Here is a 23,865-nt window from a genome sequence, read left to right on the forward strand (position 1 = left end):
TTGTCGCGGAAGCAAGAGAGGCAGGGGTATGAATATTCAATAAACGCTCATTGCAAATTGGATCTCGTGTAACAGCTTCGGTGGCGAGATTATTAGGATTTGTGGAGATGGCTTATCAAAAGTGTCATGCGATGCCGCTGGCGGAATCAAATGGGCGTGACAAATTGCCTCATTGAAATTCCACCCAGACACCTGGAATCATCAGACAGCACAATTACACGAGTCCACGATCAGCGTTAAAGTCTTTATTTACAAATCTGTATGCCATCATCACATATATATTCTTCACAACCTGTGTAATAATCCGTCTCATTAAATACAGTCTGGATAATGATAATAGTAATCTTAATTACTTCTCCCTGTTGCAGACATATAGGCACATAAGTAGGCGGATGAACACTGAACACAACTAGTGGGAAGAAGTGTTATTTTTCATTAAAAAAAAAATAATAATAAAAGGAAGATGTTGTAGTAAGATATAGAGCAGGGGGTGAGGAGCCTTTTTCCTCCCAGGGCCATTTTACATTTATGGAAATATATGATCTTTATTATGATAGAATTAATGTTCATCTTGGCCGTATATGAAACCGCTCTTGCGCATAAAAAATACACCATTCTTACCCATGGGCTAGAAAGAACAAAACAAAAAAACAAAAAACAGCACAATGATTCGAATCTCAGGAATGAAGATACGGAAGTGGGCCATGTGGAGCCAGGGGAGGCATCATGGGTTGTTGTCGCTCGTTGTCTCCTCGTCAATCTTCTGGAGAACCCTCAAGTCACATCGAGGTGGGCTGGCCAGCTGGAAGAGACACGTCACAAAACTTTGAAATTTAGCTTACAGGCAGGTGCAGCAATGTCACATGTGACTGTGAGCGCGGGTGCTTTTTGCTTGGCAGGATTCAAAGGGGCTGAATAAAAGTCCATTCTGCTCCATGTAACAACCTGGTAATTTTTTATTATTTTTTTTTAAATCTTGAGTAACAGACAAACTAACCAGCTAACCAACTATCTGACAGTCAGATTAACCAAAACCAACTAATTAAACTGACAGACAAACCTGGTAACTATAGCTTACTAACCAAAACGGACTGACTACAGAGACAATTAGACAGCTAGACAACCCTGACAATGAGTTGCCACGAGTGGAAAGAGGAAAAGAAGAAGAAAGGTGGTAGGACTTTGCCTTACTTTTGAATCGCATGTAGCAGGAGTTACAGTAGAGTTGTTTGTTTCGGATTCGGACTTCAGCCCCAGCTTCCGATCCCCCAAGGGTCGACTTGCAGTCGATGCACTGGAAACAAACACAACGTTGAAACAATACATTTCAGGAAGAAATCTTTTTATTTTTATTTTTTTTATTTATAATAATTCCAATAACTGACTGACAATAGACATTTTTAACTATCTATCTATCTATCTATCTATCTATCTATCTATCTATCTATCTATCTATCTATCTATCTATCTATCTAGCTAACCTGCTGGCTAACTAACTAACTAACTAACCTGCTTACTGTCCAACTAAATAAAGGATTGCTTGCCTAATTTACTAATCAATTAGCTGACAACCATGTAGATGACCAGCTAACATATTGACCAATTATTAACCACCCAACAAACTACAAACGAACAACCTGACTGACTAACTAACTAAAGAACAGATTGGCTGACCAACCAACCAGTTGACTAACTGATTAGCTGGCTAACTACATTACTGAATACTGATCAGTTAGCTAACCTGCGAATATCTTCCAACTAACTGTTTAGCTAAATATCTAGCTGACCAACTGACTGACTAACCAACCAACCAATCAATCAAACTAACTAGCTGATTGACTAACAATAGAACCAGCCAACTAATGTATTGACCAATTAGCTGACCGATTAAATAGTTGGTGAACTAAATATGTAACTGACTAACCCTAACCAAACCCGTTTTAATGCGATAAACGATGACATGTAACAACCACAAGTTATGAAATTATTATTTTCACAATCACAGAAAAAGCAGGAAGGGCAAGAACCTCAGAAAGACATAACAAAACAACACAAAAGAGAGGTGGGATGACGTCCGGATGAATTTAGAAAAGATAGAAATATTTGGTCAAGGGAAGTGGAAAAGGCAATTAAGACGAAGGTTGAGATTGACTTTATCTTGGACTTTCAAGATAAAGAAAAGTGTGAGATAGTCCGAATGTGTGAAGAAGATCTCACCTTAAAACAGGTCAAATGATAACAGAGCCCGAGGGACTCGATGATCATGGCGGCTCCTTTTCCCAGCGCCGTGTCACACAACGTACATACTTTCTTACCGCTCACTGACCTGCATCACAACGCACAGGATGGACGTTTGGAAGCGCACACAGTCACTGACACTTACGGATGATATTTCAACACAACTACAGCAACTGACAGAAAGTGGAAACTGATCTTTTTAATGGCAAACATTTTCTTGAAAAAGAGAAAAAGTGCTTTGTTACTTAAAAATCAGTTTGCTTGTTGATGAATGCCCAAAATGGATACAACATGTTGTAAACAAACAAGTTTTTGCAGAAACAGTCTGAAATAAAGAAAAAAAAAAAAAATCATTTGCAACTAAACGCAGAAGCTTTCGCCAGAACTCACGAAAGCTGCGGCATCACCTCCGTTCAAACGCCAGCCAAGCCCACTTTACCTGCTGCGCTGCTGCCGACCACCTGCGTCAGAACCAAGTTCTGGCGAGGTGGTGGGAGACAGAGAAGACGGCGAAGGGGACGACGACTGTCGAGACCAGGGGGTCGTTCCCGCTGCCGGGCCCCGGAAATTGGGGGGCAGGGTACTAGAGCCCGACCGCGTCCCCGTCAACCCGCCACCATAAAAGGGAGCGCTGCCGGAGAGGGCGGAGTGCGGCCGGGAGTCGTTTGTAATATAGGAGTCGCTCCTGGGTGTCCACGACGAACGGCAGGAGTTGAGGCGGTTATCCAGGTGGTCAAGAGAGCCGCTCCTGCAAAGCCAACCCCGCGCCCAATTTTGCCAGTTAGCCCCAGAATGGAAACCCACAACCTGCGTACCTGGGTGTTAGCGAGCCCACACCAGCACCACCAGCACCGCCGCCAGGCCGCTCGACATACCTGCGCGTCGATGGCAGGTCCTCGCGGCCAGGGGTGGTAGCCGAGCGTTGGCGGATCCAGCTGCTGTCCGTCAGCAAGTTAGTCTTCTTCTTCATGTCGTTCAAGAGTTGCTGGCGTTGGAGCTCGGCCTGCGATGGCGGCTGTGAACCCTTTGCGTCGACCACATCGCCGCCCGTCACTGCAAAGAAGTAAGTATTAGCCCCCTTTGAATGACATGTTGCCACATTGCAGCCTTCAAACATGGAGATATTTTTTGATAAGAAGAAGAATCAACACCAAGTGGGACACAATCATGAAATAGAAACTTTTTCTTTTTTTTTTTTTTACAAATAAATATTGAGAAATAGGTCATGCAAACTTATTCACCCCCTTTTCTCTCAGTGCAGCCAACTGACTCCAGATAAAATGTTGACCTAAATGACTTATGATGATAGAGTGCACCTGTGTGTAACCTAGCAACAGTTCACTCGCGTCCAGCAATATTGCTCGTTCACACGTATCCCGAATCTGGTTTCAGTCCATTCTAAAGACTTAGTTCTTAGGACTGTGGAATGAATCGAAAGGATTTTTATTTGTGTAGTGTGTCCACATCGTTATCCTGGGGTTCAATACTGACTGAGATTTACCAGCCAGATTTGGTCAAGTCCATCAATTGTGATTTGGATTGTCTGATTGGCATGCTGATTGGAACGTTTTGATTCAGAGGCCGATCACATTGCGGGGGCGGGAGCCGACCTCTCTCAGGCTCCCTGTATCTCATGGCATTGAGGATGTTCCTCCTCCCCTTCTGCAACTCGCTTGCGGCCCATTGACCATGGGCCACTTTGTCACGTGTGCTCTTGGCCTGCTCCTCCAGCAGCCACTGGGCCATGCCGCCCCGATGCACAAACACACCTACAGCGTCGCACAATTGACGTTTACGTGTGCCTCAGTGCACTCCATTAAAAGTATTATGTACAATTGCTAAGTGTATTTTAACACTTGAATCACTGACCTCTGCTCGGAAGTCTTTCTTCATTCTCAAGTGACATAGACCTGGGGGAAAAAAAGAACACAATTAAAATTGACATGCTTTTTCCTCTACATCTTTAGGGTTTATTTGGAAACTTGGTTTTTGATTTGTTTACCAACTATCAACGATTAGTCTTTTAGACATTTATGTTTGATGTTGGATTTATTTGCAAACTTACCATTGCTGTGACTTTTGCCATTTGTCCTATTATTTATTATGAAAACTTTTGGAAAGATTTGTTTGCCATTAACTTGTTTGTAAACGTACTGTTTTACATAATATTTGACTGCAAAGTTACACTACTGTTACTAAAGATGTATATACTTGCCTGTTTTTATAATTATATACGGTATATATATTTTTAACGATTCATAGGCACCAGCCAGGAGGAAAAAACTGGCCTACCAGGACAGATCAAGATGATGCCCCCCAGTAACGACCTGCTTAGTAAATGCCTCAGGCAACACAAGCCCAATAAGGAGAAGGAGCCAGATGGACTGCCATGGAATGACTGACAAACTGTTGTTGGCCACCCAGCCTGACACAGCTGTGGTGGATAAACATCAAAAGACAGCAGTCGTGATCGATGTAGCAATCCCGATTGATAGCAACAACAACTGGAAAAAAGGAAGATGTAAAAATACTAAGGAAAAACAGAGAAAATGTGTGGTAAAGGCAACATTGATGCCAGTAGTGGTTGGGGCACTCGGGGCAGTAACCCCCAAGCCTGGTGGACGGCTCCGGCAGATATCAGGAACAACATCCGATGTCTCTATGTAGAAAAGTGCAATGCCGGTAACAGCTAAGAAGCTGAGCAGAATCCTCAAGCTCCCAGGCCTCTGTAGAGGACCTCAGCTTGATGGAGATATTGCTCAGGTGGGCGAGGAAACAATTTATATACTGTACTATTAAAAGCTATTTTTCACCTTTGTTCACTATTTGATATGTTTACAGAATTACTATTAACCTTTTAACTGTAAACATACCATTACGTTCCTGTTTTTTTGCTACTAAATTTGGAAACTTTCTGTCATATGCCTTTAAGAAAAATCCTCATTTGTTTATGTAGTTTCTATTTTATTATACATCTATTGTTTTTAAACGTTTGATTTGTATCCAATTGTTTTCTATCATTATTAGAGCTGTCAAACGATTACATTTTTTCATCATATTAATCACCCCTTAAAATTTTGATTCATCACGATTAATTGCTTAATAAAAAAGGCTTGTTTATTAAAAAAAAAAAATCCATCCAAATTTGAAGAGCACCGGTTATGTGTTGATTCTTTTGACATTTAATGTTATGAGGATGTCATAAGAATTTTTTTTTTGATCCACTGCACACGCTCACCCTCCTTTTTTTCTAATCAGTTGATTACTTGCAGAATTTTAAATGGAAAAAAAAAATACCCCAATGTTTTGACATGAACAAATATTCTAAATGTGAAACATGTATTAAATGCTTTACTTTAATGCATGTAATTATGTTTATTGCTCAAACACAACCTGTGCTACCTTAAACGCAGCGATCCGCTGTCACGCTAAAGGATAATCTATGTTCAAAATTAATAGTGTGATTAATCTACGTTAATTCATGATTAATGTGATAATTCTTTGTGATTAATTAACCAGTCAACACTTTAACTTTGACAGCACTAATTATTATACATTATTGCTTTATCTTAACTCATTCACTCCATTTTCACTGAAGCAAACCTCTTCGCTCCCAGCTATTTTACTGGATTTTGACTGATTTTGCAAGGTCCACAGAATAATCTGTGCTATTGCTATAAAAATATGGAACATACCAAAAGAAAGATTAGTCTCTTCTTTCATCAGGAAAAAAAAAAGTATATTTGTATCTTTTTCCGTTTTGCAGCAATTAGCATTAGAATATAGCTCAATTTCATTATTAGTCCCAAACCTGCTGAAAACACTGGCAAAAAGAGCTTGTTGCAACATGGCCCTGGCTGATCTCATAATCTGCTGCCACCTGCTGGCCATTTTTTGGAATAACTACCATTACTTTAAGCGTCCTTTTCATGTCAGAAGCTGTATCAAAGCCTTCTGCATGCTCTACCATAAAAAAAAAAACATTTAAAGAAAAACACGTATAAATACTTTTTGGGGAGTAAAGGACAAAGTATTAAAAAAACATATTATTATGGTTTGGGGTTTTAATGAGTTAATATAAAAAATAATGACCGTTGGTCCTCCATGGCAAACTCTCTCTCTCGCCGCTGCTGCTCTTCTGCGTCCGCCAGCTTCCTCCTCAGTTCCTCCTTCTCTGCCTCTCTTCTCCTCTGCCACAGCAACTCCTCCTCTTCCCTCTGCTTCCTCTCCCCTTCCTCCTTCTCCCTGCTTCTTCTCCTCTCCTCTTCCAACTGCCTTTGGTGCGCCTCCTCCACTTCCCTCTTCTTCCTCTCCTCCTCCAGCTTCAAGCGTTCAAGATCCTCCTCCCTCCTCTTCCATTCCTCCTCCTGCTGCCTTTGGCGCTCCAGCTCTTCCTCCCTCCTCTTCCTCTCCTCCTGCTGCCTTTGGCGCTCCAGCTCCTCTTCTCTCCTCCTCATCTCCTGCCTCTGGCGCTCCAGCTCCTGCTCCTGCTCCCTCCTCTTCCTCTCTACCTCCTGTTTCTCTCGCTCTAGTTCCTCCTCCCGCCTCCTCATCTCCTGCCTCTGGCGCTCAAACTCCTCCTCTGTCCGCTTCCTCTCCATCTCCAGTTTAATGCGCGCCTCCTCCTCCTCCTGCCTCCTCTTCCTCTCTTGCTCCAGCCTCTCTCGCTCCAGCTCTTGGTAGGCGAAATTTGGGCCCACAGGCTGCAGGAGACACAGAAATGTGTGTAATTGAACACATGATGGTGTTTTCTATTCAAAAGGAAGTGGGACCACAAGCAAATAGTTCTTACTTCCTGTGAAGTTATAGACAGTGGAACAAATCTAAAGGGGAATTTTTATTGTGTATTCTGTCCATAATGTTATCCTGGGGTTCAATTTAAGGAAAGCTAAAAGCAAAATATCAACCTCTATGTATACTCGCCAACTAATATAGAAGAATCATAGTTAAGTAGTCATAAACTTGCTCTGCTGGGTTACAAATAATTACATTATATACAATTTAGTTAGTATTTCAATCAATCAATCGATCGATCGATCAATCATTCATTCATTTGTAAAAGACAATATAAAGCAATATTCAGATTCAAAGTAAAGTAAAAGAAATGAAAGGGGACAGAAAGAACTAAAACTTGTTTTGTCTGATCCTGATCAACTCGAAAAACAAAACAAAAAACAACACAAAATGAATGACAGCGAGAGGTCAAGACGCTTTCAGTGTAACAACACTACAAAATAATTCAACTGTGTCCTTGTGCTATATATATTTTTGCAGTAATTGTGATTTTATACTTTTTTTTAAAGATTTTGTTTTACAATCCAGATTGTTCCACACACTGACACCTTGAGTTGAAATACATCTTTCTTTTTATTTTGTTCTATATTTATTTTTTCTATACATTTTGTTTGTATATTAACTGGTAAAATTTCACGAGGGATTTCATACAATATTTTAAGGCGGTTAAACTCCATCAATTCATTAAATTTTAAAGTTCTTAGTTGTATAAATAATGGATTAGTGTGGTCTCTGTATGCACAACCGCAAACAACACGAATAGCACATTTTTGTAAAAGTAAGATGGATTCAGTGTAGGTTTTAGCTGCACACCACCACATTTTAATACAATAGGTCAGGTATAGAACAATCAATGAATTATACAAAAATAACAAAGCATTCTTGTTCAATGATTCTTTAACCTTGTGTAAAATGGCTATTCATTCAATGGATTGTATACTTTTGATTTAATTTCTGCGGTTGGATGCAAAAACAGATTTCATTTAATCTACACAGCAACAATGTAAGTATATGTAAGACAAGTAAATAGTTTAATTCAATATGTATATTACTATCTGACAGAAAAATATCATCTTACTGTTATGCAATGGCTTTTGTATTATTAAAAACGAATACAATTTGGAGATTTGACTATTTTAATACAATTTACATGTAAGGTAAGTACATCATTTAATGTATTAATTGCTATTAGTCAACAATCTAATACAATCATTTTTAAATATCTTATATTAGGAGCATTAGATTGATATATTTCCTCTCTTTTGTCGTAAAAAAATTCAGGCCAATTTCAGCCCTTTTTTTTCCTTTTAAAAAAACAACAACGCTGCTCAAAATTAGAGGATTGGATAGCGTAAATGTAATGAATTTAATGTTTAGTATACAATTGAGTCTAACAGTTTAAATATGGTACCTCGGGTTGTAGAACACTGCTGGAGATCCCCTGCTGGGCTTTTGTCCACTGCTCCTGCAGTTTTTCCTGGTCAAGCTTATATTTCTCCTGCATGAAAAACAAAAACATTGACACCTTTTCAAAACCTTAAAGGGATACTTGACTCGTTGGGCCATTTTTCATTCATTTGTCAACAATTAACACCTTTAAAAACTAACTTTGCCATTTGCTGTCGACTGACGATGATATCACCCGTGCTCAGGAAACAGGTTACGACCAATTATGGCTCACATTGCTGACCAAACCCAGAAAACAGGTGAGCCGTGATTAGTCGTTACCTATTTCCTCAGCACAGGTGATGTCATTCTCAGTCGATAGCAAGTGGAAAAAATAGTTTTTAAAGGTATTAATTGTTCATGAAAAATAATGCCGTTATCAAACAAATTTGGGGCAAAATATTAACTAAGTACTGCTGAAAATGGCTCAATGAGTCAAGTATCCCTTTAATTAATTTGTCTTCAATGTTTAAATTGGCCCTGCGATTGGCTGGCAACCAGTTCAGGGTGCACCCTGCCTACTGCCCGAAGCCAGCTGGGATAGGCTCCAGCACCCCCGCGACCCTTGTGAGGAAAAGCGGCCAAGAAAATGGATGGATGGATGGATGTTTAAATTGACCTGTAGTTGGCGCTCCTGCTCCTTCTGCCACTTCTCCTGCCTCCTGCGCTCGTCTTCTGGATCCCAAGTCCAGCGAGCCGACGGCGCAGCGATTGGCGGAACTGGTATCTACGGATGGAGAGGATAAGGCTCTTTGAAAATCGACATTATACTGCAATACATATAGTATGAAAGGAGCTAATCTAATTCAAGGGCTGTATTGAACATTAACGCACTGATGCTGGTACTTACATCTGGCATGGCGGAGTCTGATGCTCCTTGACAAAAGACAAAATATATATTTGTGTCATGCACCATGGAAGATTAATTCAAGGCACCCTGTAGGCCATCTACCACATTAACAGGCTGATGGCAGGCTTATTTACCTTTAATTGCCCAGCCAAGCACCAATTGACCATGAAAAGTGACAATGAGAACAACCAAGCCATAAGAAACAAACAAATGTCAGGTTCGCCCCATTCAGACTTATTGATTCTCTCCACTCAACATCACTCAATATACATCAAATGTTGATGGTCATCAGAGATCCATTGGTGTGAATGGGGAAAGAAAATGTAGAAGAGCATGATCGAGTTGCATAAGCACACCATCAGCATGCAGAAGAAGAGAAGAAGAAGGTTGAACATGCTGAGATCGTGGCAGGAAGACTGTATGCTTTTAATAAGCATAGCAAAGTAAAACAAAAAAAAGTGTGCATAAGAAGGAAAGAAACACATCACAAGAAGAAAAAATGTTTGCTTTTAGGTCTGACATACTATTCACCCATTTTTTTGCACCCAAATCACAAAATGTTGCCATTAAAAAAAGGTTAATTTTACTCTCTATGAAAACTGTTGCCATTAAAAATATATATTGTTTTGCTCAGTGGATATTATTTTATTTAATAAACGATTTTAGACTCAAATGTAATATTTTTTATTTTACTATGAATTGAAAACTTACCAAAAATGTATACACATTTCACCCACAAAGTATTTTTGAAAGGAAGTGTTCTATTCATTTTGCTGTATTGAAGGTAAAATTGTTTTTGAGGGTCTTCCTCTCAAATGCGAAAGCTTGAACAGTATGGCCTCAATGTAGTGGTGCTGAGGTCAAGTCAATACTCTGCTTACCACAGAGGAAGACCAGCGCATTGACCCTTGACCCTGAGATGTCTGAAAAAGGAAAGAAAGACCTCTGAAACCAGACAAGATCAAGGAAAGAAGGGGTCCCAAAAGGCATCCTGGGAGGACTCCATTTTCATTCAGTTGTATTTCAATTAATAAAGCATGCAAAGTAAATCACTCCAAGTTTGAGAGATTGCTTCATGAGATAAAAGCATAAAAAACAGGCCCAACCCTCTTCTAAAACATGTTTTTATTACCTTTCTCAAAAAACTCTGACCTCCGTTTTAAGTTTATCATAGAAATGGGCTCTGATTCTACACAGAAGATGGGAGAAATAAGGTTTAATCAGAGGAAAAACATACAATTAATATGTCCCCATTACTTCAATTAGCGGCATGTTCTTACCTTTTGTCGTCATGGACACTTTGGGGTAACCACCATCAACGCCATTGGAAGCCATATCCTGCGCAAAGGTAGCCCTTCAGTAAAAATCAGGCGGACAAACAGCCGTGAGGATTTGGCCGTCCACTTACCACCACAGAGTGGGTGGCCAACTTGGTGGACGTGTCAGTGAGCGAAGTGAAATCCAGCATGTTGGCGGCACCGGCATCAGGGAAACCTACAAGTATGGGATGATCCGGACTGGTCAGATTGATGGTCTTATGGCCTTTAAATGGCGGGGAAGATGGATCTCTGTCCCAGTCTGCATGCAGACAATATAGCAACATGTTTTTTGTGTGTTTTAGTGGCAACCAGGAAGCCAAAGGCCGAGGAGCAAGGGGCAAGTGTTGTCATAGAAAGCAGCAGAGGGGAACGGGACAGAGAAACCATCTTCCTCAGCCATGAAGCATATGACAGCTATCATCCACCCACAAAGAGTTAGGAACAGGCCAGTCATTAGACAAATAACATATATTGTGTGCTAAAACCAATGAGCTAAACACATTTGTTTGTTCATGACAACTTTCCAAGTTGCTCTCTTCTCAAATGCCCCCACTTTAAATGATCAAACAAATGTAAATATCAGACAAAGCAGTTAAGAAAATGGATGGACAACCCAAGTAAACATTAAATACAGTTTTGTTTTGGTTTTTTAAATGGTGATTTGATTTCACAGCACTGGAGGGGGTCTATCAAAGATGTTTACATTCAATGTCCATAAATTAGTACTTTTAAAAAATCCACAATGTGTGAGACGTATCAGCAAATCATATGAGATTTAAATGAAACTGTATTGCAGTGCGTACACTACTGACAAAGTTAACGGGGACATTTTTAATGACAGTGACCTAAAGTTTGTCTCAATGTGCTTCTTTATCCCAATTATCTCCACCAAGCACAGGTTATTGCTGATTGTTAGCAGGTTGATATCATGAATGACTGGACAGCAAAAACTAAAAATGTTCCTGTAATTTTCAATAAAAACGGGACGACTTTCTATTTCTGCCTGAGAAAAAAAGGTAAATTATCCTGGTCTGTGAAAATGGAAGTAACTTATTTTAACAGGAAGTAAGTCAGGATTTTCATATCAGAGCAGTAAACTCTGGAACTCTGTCCCCACTTTTGTGAACCACATATTATGATTTGAGATGTTGAGAGTCTTGTTGTTTAGGTTAACTTATGTTGACATCCCCATCATATGCATTTATGTTTTGGCTTCACAATAGAGGCCATTAATTGCTATCTACTTTCTCATTGTTGTCAAAGTGAAGGCTCACCATAATGTGGTCAGAAACGGCCATTTTTTTCTTTATCAGCTCAAACATGGTTAAGGTCTGCCCTCCAGTGTGGGCCACACTAGTTTCACTTTCACAATTTCTCACGAGTCATGTGGCGCTAGTATCCCAGTAATCCTGCCAGACCAACACTGGGAGAAAAAAAGTGAACTCGAGTTGAGTTGTTGCTACCACCACAAGCAAAACAGTGAGAATGCTGATAAGACAAGAAAGGACCACAAAAATAAAGAAACTGGCAAGTGGAAGAATGCAAGAAAATGTCCACAGAGGAAACAAAAGTAGAAATGAAAACTATGGATGGTCAACACAGTCACATGAGTGTTGGCGTGAGGTGCCTCCTCCCACAGGGTTGTCATGGGATTATTCACGCATGATTCAACAAACACTTTATGGTCCAATTTAGAGTGTCACAATCATTTAAGCAACGTGAGGAGCGCAAGCGACAATGTCAGTCCGGGAATGCGACCACCTTAATGCGTCTCATTAACGGACATGCGTGCGCACACGCACGCACGCACGCACGCACGCACGCACGCACGTGCCCCAATAATAGCCAAGATAAACTTCTCTTTTTTTTTTAAATTACGCTGTGTAAAAGTTTAGAGTGTGCTTGTGATGTCACACAGAAATGGGACTATGAATTTAAAAATGTTCTGATTTTTTATGTTCAAATCTATGCTCTGATTTTTCCGTGCGAAGTTTACATGTTCACCACGTGTTTACATGGGTATACTATGGATTTCTCCCTCGTTTCAAAAACATAAATCTATGGGAGTGAACACAAAGATTGAAGCTACATCAGCAAAGGTCGTCAGTAATTTCTTCCCTTTTCAATTCCTGTAATGTCCCAATACTTTTGTCTTTACAGTTTCCGTGTTGATTAAATGGTCTAAATCCGGTAGGCCCGCCCCCCACACACGCACTGTGTGTATGACTCACTGCTCTTGCCATAACGCCTAATGTCCATCACCAAACTGCCCTCTTGAAGAGCCCGGTTCAAGCTGGCCTTCCAGTCCAGGTAGCTCATGTCCGCCACCCGGTGGCCGTTCACTGTCAGCACCTCGTCCCCAGCCTGCAACTGAAACATTTCAGCTGGGCTGCCTGTGTGAGACAACAAAGTAGGACTGTGTCAGAGCCGAACTTTAAACTCATGTATGAAGCTAGCTAGCATTGTGGAGATGGGGCAGTCAAAAAGGGAGGCTCGGGCCTGGGAGAGCTGTCCCAGAAAGATGCTGCCCTACATAGGCCTTAACTGCAGTGGACTAGAAAACATGCTGATACACAGCAGCCATACGTACACTTTTCTTCTGCACGGTCTCAGCATGGCTTTAGTTGCTGCCTACTGATATTTTTTATTCATTCAAAACCAATAACGTATAAATACGTTTTTTTAAATAATTTGTCCTGCACTCCCAAAAACGTACTTAAACGTTTTTTCATGTTTATTTTATTTTATTTTATTTTATTCTAGAGCATAGAAAAGGCTTTGAAACAGCTTCTGACATGTAGAGGTCACTTAACACAATGGTAGGTATTACAAAAAACGGCCAGCAGGTGGCAGCAGAGTATAAGAGATCAACCAAGGCCATGCAACAAGCTCTTTTTGCCAGTGTTTTCAACAGGTTTGTGAATAATGATGAAAATTTGCTATATTCTAATGCTAATAGCTGGAAAACAGAAACAGATGAAAGAAGAGACCCTAATCTATCTTTTGGTAGGTTCCATTCTTTATAGCATTAGAACAGAATATTCTGTGGGCCTTGCAAAATCAGTCAAAATCCAGTAAAACAGCCGGCATCAGGGGGTTGCTTCAGTAAAAATGTGGGGGAGTGAATCATTTAATAGAAATTAACTACTCAAAATGTGTGTTACCAATCGGGTTGACCACTGTGTGAAAGCACCAAAGTGTTTGAGGATCTCCAATGCTTTTGCTGGTGTTACCTGGTTGGATGGACTTGACGTGAGCCCCGCTCGAGTCCCACGCCGCATCAAAGCCGAAGTCTCGACTGCTGTTGGGCTTCTGATTGAGACTGATCCGCATCTCGCAGGAAACTTCCTGGAAAGCAGAACCAGACACGAGACACTGTCAAGATAAATAACAAAATAAGCTTAATGTATAGTACGTAATTATGACAGGACCAGAGCCTTGGAGGAAACCAGACTTCTAGTCGGCATTCAAGCAATCCCCCATTCAATGAAATGTAAAATGACAAACTTCTCGTAAATGGTCTACCAGTAATTTTGAAATTTCAATACAGGACTGATTTTGACACTCCATCCAAAATCAGGGAAGTACAGGAATACCTTGCTGGGTTCTTTGGCTGGAACTTCCCTCTTGACCTCAACTGGGTGGGACGAGAAGCTTGATGTGGAAGTGACACTCTTCCCCGTGTTCCCCTTTTGTGCATCGTCGTCGTCGTCATCATCCTCGCTGCTGTGTACGGGGCTCAACTGCGACTGGGCCTCGTTTTCAGCGGTCATGAACTGACGATAGCGGCTCGGCACCGAATGGTTCTTGGAAACTGCAACGTTGCCGTTGATGCGACTGTTGGAGTCGTCCAACTGTAAGACAAAGACGTGTGGACAAGTGCCTTTTACACCATTCAGTGAACACAATTTGTGACTAACAAGCAATAGCACATCAACTACAGTGGCACTTAGAAGTTTTAATGTTCCAAAGGCTGTACAATTTGGAGCAGTGGTTCTTAACTTTGTTCGAGGTAATGAACCCCACCAGTTATTTACCCAATCCTTCTTTATTGAAAAATATAATATGATTTAAAAAAAAATAATTATTTTTTAAGACGTAGGTATAGGGTTTACTAGTGAACAAAATGAACAAGAAGCGTAGCCTTTTCATCAAATCTGGAGCTCTTCACTTTGAATTCCAAAAGCGTTGTGTAAGCACTTTAAAACAACCACCGCTGTTTTCTTAAGATGGAACCCAGGGGCAGCAGATGCAACGAAAACAGCAGAGGCCCTAGAATTGAACCCTGTGGAACACCATACGTTCCATTATACACGTGAATTGCACATATTCGTCCGACCACTTTGGCTAGCACTTTGAGGGCCTTGTAAGGTGGAAAAATGCTATATAAATGAAGAACCATTTACACTGACACTAGTGCAATGCACTCATAAGTGTTTAAACACCAGAGTTAAGTGTAGTTTGGTAGAATTAAATGTTTAATGCTGGCACTAGTGTAGAGTACTTTCAACACTACTCAGTATTTACCCGTGCAGGTTTTTAACACTATACAGTGTTGGAGTTACACTGGTTAAGTGTGAACAAAGTAACACTTTGAAAAGTGTCAGATTTACACTCATTGGTGTGGACACATAAACACATCTAGTGTTAGATTTAACACTGTCAGTGTTAATCTAACACTGGCGATTTCGCTGTGTATGAAGGGATTACAACAATAAAGAAATTACACGATCCACCATCACAACAGCCAAAAGTCGACTACTGAGCGCACCAAATTCCCTGCAGCACAGATAGACCAAGCAATGTAGCGTGATCACCTGCAGCCTGCAGCCAATGATGGTCAAGTGAGGCATATCATCACAAATCAGTGGAGGAGGATGTGTACGTGTGGAACCCCTGAGACTGACTCACCGAACCCCTGGGGTTCGATCAAACCCAGGTTAAGAACCACTAATTTGAAGGAATCAATTGTGGTTGAATGTGTGGTACCACTGTATGCACGTAAAAGGGTCCTGGACTCACTGTGACGGCCCGGGTAAGCGAGCCTACGCGAGACAGCTGTGTCCCAAAAGGTCTCGGCGTGACGACAGACGACAGTCGCGCACTATCCGATCTCTGGTAGCTCCGAGGCAGAGAGGCGGAGATCCGAGAACGCGCTTCAGTGCTGGCTTCTGTCTTGCTGGGCAGCTGTGGTTTGAACATGGAAGCGGAAGATGGTGGCTGCATCTTGACTGGGCTCTTTGGCTCAAACACTTTTTGGGAGACTTTCGGAGGTAGTGAGATCTCCTCTGTTTTGGTTGAACTTTCAAAAACTGAACTCCTGAACGAGGATGTGGTTTCGGAAGGTTTGGGTCTGTAGAATGAGCTGCGACTGGTGGTCCCGCCATGATCATCTACGGCATCAACTTGCTGCTTCGAGGCCCTGAGCGGGACGTCTGGAGGCTTGTCCTCTTTCTGAGCTGGCTCAGAATAGCCCGAGGAGTGATAAGGAGTGTCAACAGTGTAGCTCCTGCTCATGCTGTCTCGGGTACGGGGTTTTGGTTTCTCAAATACGTCGCTGTCATTGTCAAAGCTGAGCGACCCGATGCGGCTGCTGGTGCTGCTGGTTCGCCTCCCGTCCCTGTTGACCCACGGAACGATGAGAAGAAAGTAAGTAACAAGTGGATTTCATGATGCTGCGGCCAGTGTGCACGGATCTCGTACCTGTCGTCTTGCATCTCCTTGTAGGTCTTGGACCTTCTGGTGCTACCACTGTACGTGATCTGCTCGACCTTCTCCCTCTCTTCTTTCTTTTTAACGATGTCAGAATTGACGCTCTTACGTCGGTTCTTCCATTTGCTCAAGTCCTGCAAGAAAAGAAGGCGAGTTTCACCTTAACAGACGTTGACATTCAAGCGAGTGAACTGAACAATGTTCTATTTGTGTGTTTTAGGCTCCACCCGCCTGGCTCGCCACCCCATTGGATTGGGGGCCGTGTGACCCATATGCTGCGTAAAGGCTTCATTATTCCACTATGCACCAATCAGACTGTATAGACATACAGTACATTGTACACCGTTCCCTCAGATACAATACAGCAGCGGTTCTCAACCTTTTTTTTCCAGTGACATACCCCCTGTGAAATATTTTTTCAGCCAAGTACCCCCAAACCAGCTCAACGCATTTCTGATTGCTCACATGAGAGAAAAATAAAAATCTATCTATATATATATATATATATATGTATTAAAAAAATAAAAATCTATATATATAACCGAGTGCTGTGCCATCATTGTCTGATTTATTCAACTTTGGAACTCTATTTGTATTTGTAGTCTCTTGAACAATTTGGAAATAAAGAGTTAACTAACTAACTAACTAATAAATAAATAAAGATTTGTGCACATGCAAATTATTATCAACATAAATGTCATCTTTTGAGATTATAGTAAAGCTCTGTTCTCAAAAACGGGTCACAATGCCACCCAGGTGTGAACTAATTTTTAAATAAAGTTTTAAAGTGATTGACAGATGATTCTAGGTGGCATATAACCAGTTGGGTCAAGCCATTCTGGTATGGGGGAGATGCTGGGTTTTTATGACACTGAAATTGAATAGCCTACTACTTATAAAATTAATTTTATGAACTTTTTTAGAAATATTTACATATACTTTTTAAATATATTTTAAAATCTCACGTACCCCTTGGAGTCCCTTCACATACCCCAAGGGTTACACATTCCCACATTTGAGAACCACTGCAATACAGGATGCAGATGACTGTATTTTTGTTTTTTGACCTACTATAGTATGAGGTTTTAATTAATATTTGAAATGAAGCTTTATAGAACAGTCACTTAGTAAACTGCTTTTTACTCTAAACAGAGTCTATTTGGTCCCACTCAAAACTGAGTAAAATTTACAAAAAAGTTACTCAAGGGTTGAGGAACAAATCCACAACTTGAGGTTGGGACACAGACAAACTATTCCCTGAGCCATGCAGGCTTCTACTGTGTGTTAGTATATCACTCATGTCAGCTGAATTTTTTGTAACTCCGAGAGATGAAAACCGATGATTTTGGTCTCCTTTTGGATATAAGGTAACAGTAGAAGTGGCATAGCTCTGGGGGTAGAGTGACCCAAGCTGTGGGACGTGAGCTTGTTTCTTAAGCGTTGTGTAACTTTAAACAAATTTATTTTTAATAAATAATAATAATAATAATAAAAGTAAAATCTCTATGGGATAGGCAAATTTTCCCGTACACACTAAAAATACTTTGAGTAAAAGAATATTTTACTCTATTCCAAGTGTAACTTCTCTCTTTAGAGTGGGACCAAATACACTGTATTTAGAGTAAAATGTACTCAGAAATACTTGGAAATAAGCAATACAAATGATAACTATTCATTAATCCATCTTTTATATTCTTTACTTATACCTTCCAGTACAGAAAGATGACTTTGAGGGAGCGCCCAACTACAATTGACAGTCAATCACCATCCGACACAAATAATTATAGGTGGTTATTCAAACTCAATTTATATATATTTTTTATTAATGACGGGAAGATCTAAAACCAGCAACAGGGAACCATCAAATAACACAAGTCAAACTTTGACAGTTATAGTATTTCACCTCTTTGGAAAAACATTTTGTATTATGATCTTTATATCTAATTTTAATGACACAGTCATTTCCATTATTTTATCTTATTTTATTTTTTGGGGAGGAGAACAAGTATCCTGGGGTCTTGTTCACGAGATCGACAGGCGGTCCGCAGTGATGCAACAAGTTCCCGGATACAAGCGGCCGAAATGAGGGTGTCCGAGATCTCCCTTAGAGGTACGGTGAGAAGCTCGGTCATCTGGGAGGGACTCAGAATTGAGCCGCTGCTCATCCGCGTGGAGAGGAGCCAGTTGAGGTGGCTCAGGCATCTGGTTCGGATGCCTCCTGGACGCCTCCCTGGAGAGGTGTCCCGGGCATGTCCCACCAGCGGGAGGCCCCGGGGACGACCCAGGACACGCTGGTGAGACTATGTCTCTCTGCTGGCCTTGGAGCTCCTTGGGATCCCGCCAGAGGAGCTGGTTGAAGTGGCTGGGGAGAGGGAAGCTGCTGTCCCCGTGACCCGACCCCAGATAAGCGGTAGTAAACGGGTGGATGGATTTGTTTTTTTTTATATTTTACACCGATTCGTCTAGTAAAGTGTGGAGTCTAGATTACCCACAGGAAGTTCCCAAAAGAGGTCCTCTAAATGAAGTCTATTTTATGTAGTGCTGACATTTCAAAAATTGGTTAAGGTATGCCCATTTTTCTGCCCAGTCTCTTTCTGTGTGTCAAACTCACATCCTGCCACCTATCGTCGCTCTGCTTGACCTTCTCGCGGTATTTCTCGATATCTTCATATTGAGACCGTCGTCTGACCAACACAGGTTCTTCAGTGACATCGCTTGTTGATTTGCTCCTAGGAAAACAGAGTTAGGAAAATAAATCAGATCTAAAAGCAACAATAAGACAAAAGTTTGAATCGTAGCTCCAGTTAGAAGTGGATGCTCAGTTACAGATCTATCTGCCAAATATTATACTCCCATAGAACAACTGTTTGTTCATAAACATGTTAATGAAAATTAATAGTATTTGCATGGACAGAGAAACACTTGTTTTATTGTACATATTTGTTACAGTGAATGTAATATAGTTCTATGGCAACATAATATTTTGACAGTTTGCATCCCAGAATTCCAAATAACAACACACAACAATGTCAGCCATCCAGAAGGTTAACACGTTTGCCCTGTGGCCACACGTTACACGTTAGATGACCACCCCGGGGCGCAATAAGCTCAGCTGGTTAGTGAACAGTCCCGGCCCACAATGCAAACACAAGCAAAATATTGTACACACGCACATACACACACTCACCTGAAGAAGAAAAAAAAAGTCGAGAATTAGCGAGCTTAGACTTGTGGCCTATTGTTATATCGTGTAAATCTCTTGACAAGAGATTTTCAGGACCCTTTTGGGAGAGGCCAGCAGCACCCACCACGGCTGCCACAATGTGTCAAGTGTTAAGCATTTAGCAGCAGCGGCAGCCACAAAAGCGTGAAACGAGCAAAATGTGTCACATTCCTGGCAGCCCGTGTCAACTTACCCCTCGAAACTGTCTGATGCTTGCCTTTCTCTAGGAAACCAAAGAAGGGGGGAGTGACAGACAAGAGTGTCACATATTGTCACATGGGATCTTATGCCGTCCACTTGTGAGCATCTCAAAAGTTTTACACCAGGTCGGGTGTGTGTGTTTGTTTGCACATGGACGATATCATTTCACTTTACAAGACACTCTGGAAACCTAACAAATAATGGTGAAGTACTGTACACCCACGCAGTGGGGCTTAAACAGCTGCTTTGTGTATGTGGAGATTGATGTTGTGGTTGCCACAGAGATCTCGCAAGTGGCAACCTCCGTCGGCGCCATGAGGAATTTCCGAAGGCTTTCGCGACCCATCGCAAACACTTGAGTGTGCTAAGTGAGTTTCAGGACTCGCACGGAAGCTGCATTCCATGCAACACAAGAGAAAAATATTCAATATATGCCTTTTATTTATGTTTATAAGGTCCAGTATTTTCTTTTTACATCCACAAGCAATCTGATGAGAAAACCCTCCAAAAGTGCATTCAAATATATTTCATCACACAGTGGCTGGGTGCATTTACTCAACTGCAGAGAGGTACAGGCATCTAGGGGCAAGGTATTTATTTGATAAAATGGAATTTCATAATATAGTATTTCCACATATAGGAGCCTGGGGTATTTAATTGCCCAACTACAAACAGTGTTTGTTAGGGGTAAGGCATCTATTAGGGGAGGCTTTTATTTGCACATTTCAAAACGTTTAAATAAAGGCTAGAGTTATGTATTTACTCATTTGCAGTGAGTACCAGGCATCTTCTGTAGTAAGGCTTAATTTATTACATTTAGGGGTGTCATAATTAATCGCATGACTTCATTAGTTAACTCAGGCTTAATCGCATATTTTATATCTGTTCTAAATATACAATTTAAAAAAAATTCCCTAATTTTTCATACTCTTGTTAACATAAAAGTGGGGGGAAAAAAAGGTTAAACTAATAGAAATATGTCAGGATCTTTTAGTCATTTATATAATAATGTCATAATAATTCATAAAATTGAGTTACAATTAAAAATATGTACTGTACTGTAAAAAATAAGTGTGACATTGATTTGTGTTGAGATAATTTTTCATTTGTAAGACATTGGTGACAGCTCGGTGCATTTTTCTTTTCATATTAAAAGCCATCTCATCTTTAACATGAAGCAACTTATGAAATTCTGCACCTTTTTAAAATTGTAAAATACAACTTGACCCCAGTCAAATTTATTAAATTTATTACTGCAAAATTTTGACGTGGACGTGTCTGCTGCGTTGTGACTGGAATTTCCTCAGTAGCTTTCCAAGTAAGGGGCGGTCATTAATCACGCGTAAAATAAAAATAAAAAATAAAAAGTGGCATTAAAGGAACTTTAAATTAACTCAAAATTAACACGCTAATTTTGACACTGGTCGGCTCGGTGGCTGACTGGTTAGCACGTCTGCCTCCCAGTGCTGAGGGCGTGTGATTGAGTCCGGGCTTCGGCCTTCCTGGGTGGAGTTTGCATGTTCTCCCCGTGCTTGTGTGGGTTTCCTCCGGGTACTCCGGTTTCCTCCCACATTCCAAAGACATGCATGGCAGGTTAATTGAACACTCCACATTGTCAATAGGCGTGATTGTGAGTGTGGGTGGTTGTTCGTCTCTGTGTGCCCTGGATTGGCTGGCAACCAGTACAGGGTGTACCCCGCTTACTGCCCAAAAGGCAGCTTGGATGAGCTCCAGCACCCACGTGACCCTTGTGAGGATAAGTGGTTAAGAAAATGGATGGATAGGTGGATAATTCTGACACCCCTAAATATAATATATATATATATATATATATATATATATATTGCCATAAATATTTGTATTTATTTGCGAAACAAAATAAAAATGGAATTGATATATTATCATCACATTAAAGCCTCTGTCTATATATATATATTTTAAAATTGGCAAACCTCCATTTTATAGATGCCCTGTCTGCACTGCAAGGCAGTGTCACTTTTGTCTCAACATTTTAAGGGGCACTGTTTTGTTTACATTAACTGTACTATAGACATCATCGTAACGCATATACGGTCTGTGGGCCAGAACCGGTCTGTCAGGTTGTCTAGTCTGGCCTGTGGGGACACAACACACCGGCATTTTTCATTAACTCATTAACTGTTGTTAATTTCATCCATTGGAGGGCGCACTGACCGCCACTGATATGGCAACGATATGACATTATGAAATTTGGCTATTACTCAGGGAAGATTTTGTACTCCTTTTTTTAAAGGATTACTCTGGGGTAAGATTATAGTAAGTAGGAATATTTTCAGAATGTATACTTGTAATTATTTGCACCAAAAAACAAGAAACGTTTTGACCTGCTGTTATTTATGGCTTATTAGGCCACGGACATACTGGTCAAGCCCACTTGAGATCAAATTTGGGTGACAGTGGCCCCTAAATTAAAATGAATTTGACACCACTGTCTCAACAGATGCCACATCTGCTCTGCCAAGTGTTGTGGTAAACAAAAACAACACGTAGCAGTAACAGTCATGGAACAAAGGCCACTATTTGAGAAAGAACGGCGTTCATAAAATTTGTTCACAAAACACACTTCGAAAAATAACCATAACATGCAGCGGTTCTACATTGTAGCATTAAAATATATCCATTAGCCAATCAATAGGCTATTGTACGAAATTATCTGATTTGAAAAAACCCTCTTATCTAAAGCATCAACAAACAGTAAACACAATAAATTTCCCAGTAGTTTTGCAGCAAATGCAGCCCTCAACAAAACTGTCAAAAACAAAACCCCAGCCAATTGAGACATGAACTATTTCAAGCTAAATATGTAAATGCAATGCGCTCCTACAACTTCAGAGTGGTTAGCATCTCCACCATGAGCCTCTTCTTGTATCTCAGCTGACTAGCTTCCCTGATGGACTGCCACCTCTGCAGGTCACCCTCACTACAAGAAGTTGGCACAGAGGGGTTCGCCTGATTGGCTGGCACTTGGTTGTGCGGTGCCGTAAGCTTTCGGATCAGCATGTCATCCGTTTCGGGACACGGCTCCTTTCGGACACGACTGGATTTGTTTGCCGATGATTCCTGGGTGAGCGGGCACGGCGGGCACAGGAGCCTGGTCTTGAGTTCAGGAGGGAGGTCCCAGGGCTCAGGGATGGCCATTGGGGAGAAGTTGTCAGGGGCGCCTGACAGGGGACGTTGTTGCTGCTGGATTTTCTCTCTGCGTTGGATCACGTCATCCTGCTCGATGTCGGGAAATTCCTCCTCACCCTCCTTATGAAGCTGCGTCACGATATTGATCTGTTCCTCCGATGTGCAAAGGCAGCGCTTTGCAGATAGCGGGGTCTTCACTGCGGCGAGCTCGCTGTTTGACTGGAAGGCGAGGGTCCGCCTCGCAAACATGTCATCATTCTCCAAATCAGGGACGATGCTATCATAATCGATAGGATCCGGGGGCTCCCGGGGGTCTTGACGTCCTAACAGGGGCCACTGCTGACCTTTGACCAGTCTGGGACCGGAGGTGGGGTCCACTGGGGCGAACACCAGAGGCGGGGTCGCTAATAGGGTGGTCTTGGGTAGGTGTGCTGAGCTGTGAGCGTGCATAGGAGGACTGCAGAAGGAGGGGCAGGTGTAAAAGAAAAGGACAGAAAGCTGATGAGTGCATGCACGTGAACTGGACTAAAGATAAAGAGAAGGAGGGACAAAGGACAAAGGTAGTTGGACGGCCCTCAATCAGTTCAGGTTCAGGGTAGACCAGGGGTGGGCACACTTTTGTGGTCACGGTTTCTAAAGGGACAAATGAGCTGGCTTGCTTTAATGAGATTAAAAAGTATCATTTTAAAGCTAATAAGAATAAACCGGTAATAAAATAATTCACTGTTTTTAATTTGATAATTTAATTATAATGTCACATCCAGTTACTTAAAAAAAGGAATACTGTACAATTGTATTCAACAAATTTTTGTTAAAAAAAAAAAGCTAAATTAATACAGCTAACCCTATTGAGGATAAATGGTAAAGAAAATGGAGGTGTGTGTGGAAATATTACAGGATTCTTGATAATGTAA

The 23,865-nt window shown here is 41.2% G+C and overlaps 1 protein-coding gene across 4 annotated transcripts in view; it reads right to left on the minus strand.

Moving 5' to 3' along the window:
* Positions 1-230: 230 nt before the first annotated feature.
* The window catches only part of lmo7a (LIM domain 7a), a 70,790-nt gene continuing 47,155 nt past the window's right edge, over positions 231-23,865 (minus strand). The window contains exons 12-32 of one of the 4 annotated variants that reach the window (XM_077579146.1): positions 22,650-23,408; positions 19,776-19,799; positions 18,971-19,088; positions 16,351-16,493; positions 15,670-16,267; positions 14,244-14,501; positions 13,881-13,995; positions 12,879-13,040; positions 10,737-10,906; positions 10,609-10,666; positions 10,461-10,517; positions 9,329-9,354; positions 9,098-9,205; positions 8,444-8,530; positions 6,331-6,941; positions 4,108-4,148; positions 3,114-3,291; positions 2,678-2,986; positions 2,218-2,326; positions 1,192-1,294; positions 231-802 (exon numbers count right to left, since the gene is read on the minus strand). In XM_077579146.1, coding sequence (XP_077435272.1) covers positions 780-802; positions 1,192-1,294; positions 2,218-2,326; positions 2,678-2,986; positions 3,114-3,291; positions 4,108-4,148; positions 6,331-6,941; positions 8,444-8,530; positions 9,098-9,205; positions 9,329-9,354; positions 10,461-10,517; positions 10,609-10,666; positions 10,737-10,906; positions 12,879-13,040; positions 13,881-13,995; positions 14,244-14,501; positions 15,670-16,267; positions 16,351-16,493; positions 18,971-19,088; positions 19,776-19,799; positions 22,650-23,408 — 4,057 coding nt within the window. In that variant the 3' untranslated portion in view covers positions 231-779. Of the gene's footprint in view, positions 803-1,191; positions 1,295-2,217; positions 2,327-2,677; positions 2,987-3,113; positions 3,292-4,107; positions 4,149-6,330; positions 6,942-8,443; positions 8,531-9,097; positions 9,206-9,328; positions 9,355-10,460; positions 10,518-10,608; positions 10,667-10,736; positions 10,907-12,878; positions 13,041-13,880; positions 13,996-14,243; positions 14,502-15,669; positions 16,268-16,350; positions 16,494-18,970; positions 19,089-19,775; positions 19,806-22,649; positions 23,409-23,865 lie in introns of all 4 variants that reach the window. The other 3 variants (XM_077579145.1, XM_077579143.1, XM_077579144.1) reach the window with 3 other exon arrangements.

Source organism: Vanacampus margaritifer, chromosome 11, assembly GCF_051991255.1.
Source record: "Vanacampus margaritifer isolate UIUO_Vmar chromosome 11, RoL_Vmar_1.0, whole genome shotgun sequence".
Classification (NCBI taxonomy): Eukaryota; Metazoa; Chordata; class Actinopteri; order Syngnathiformes; family Syngnathidae; genus Vanacampus; species Vanacampus margaritifer.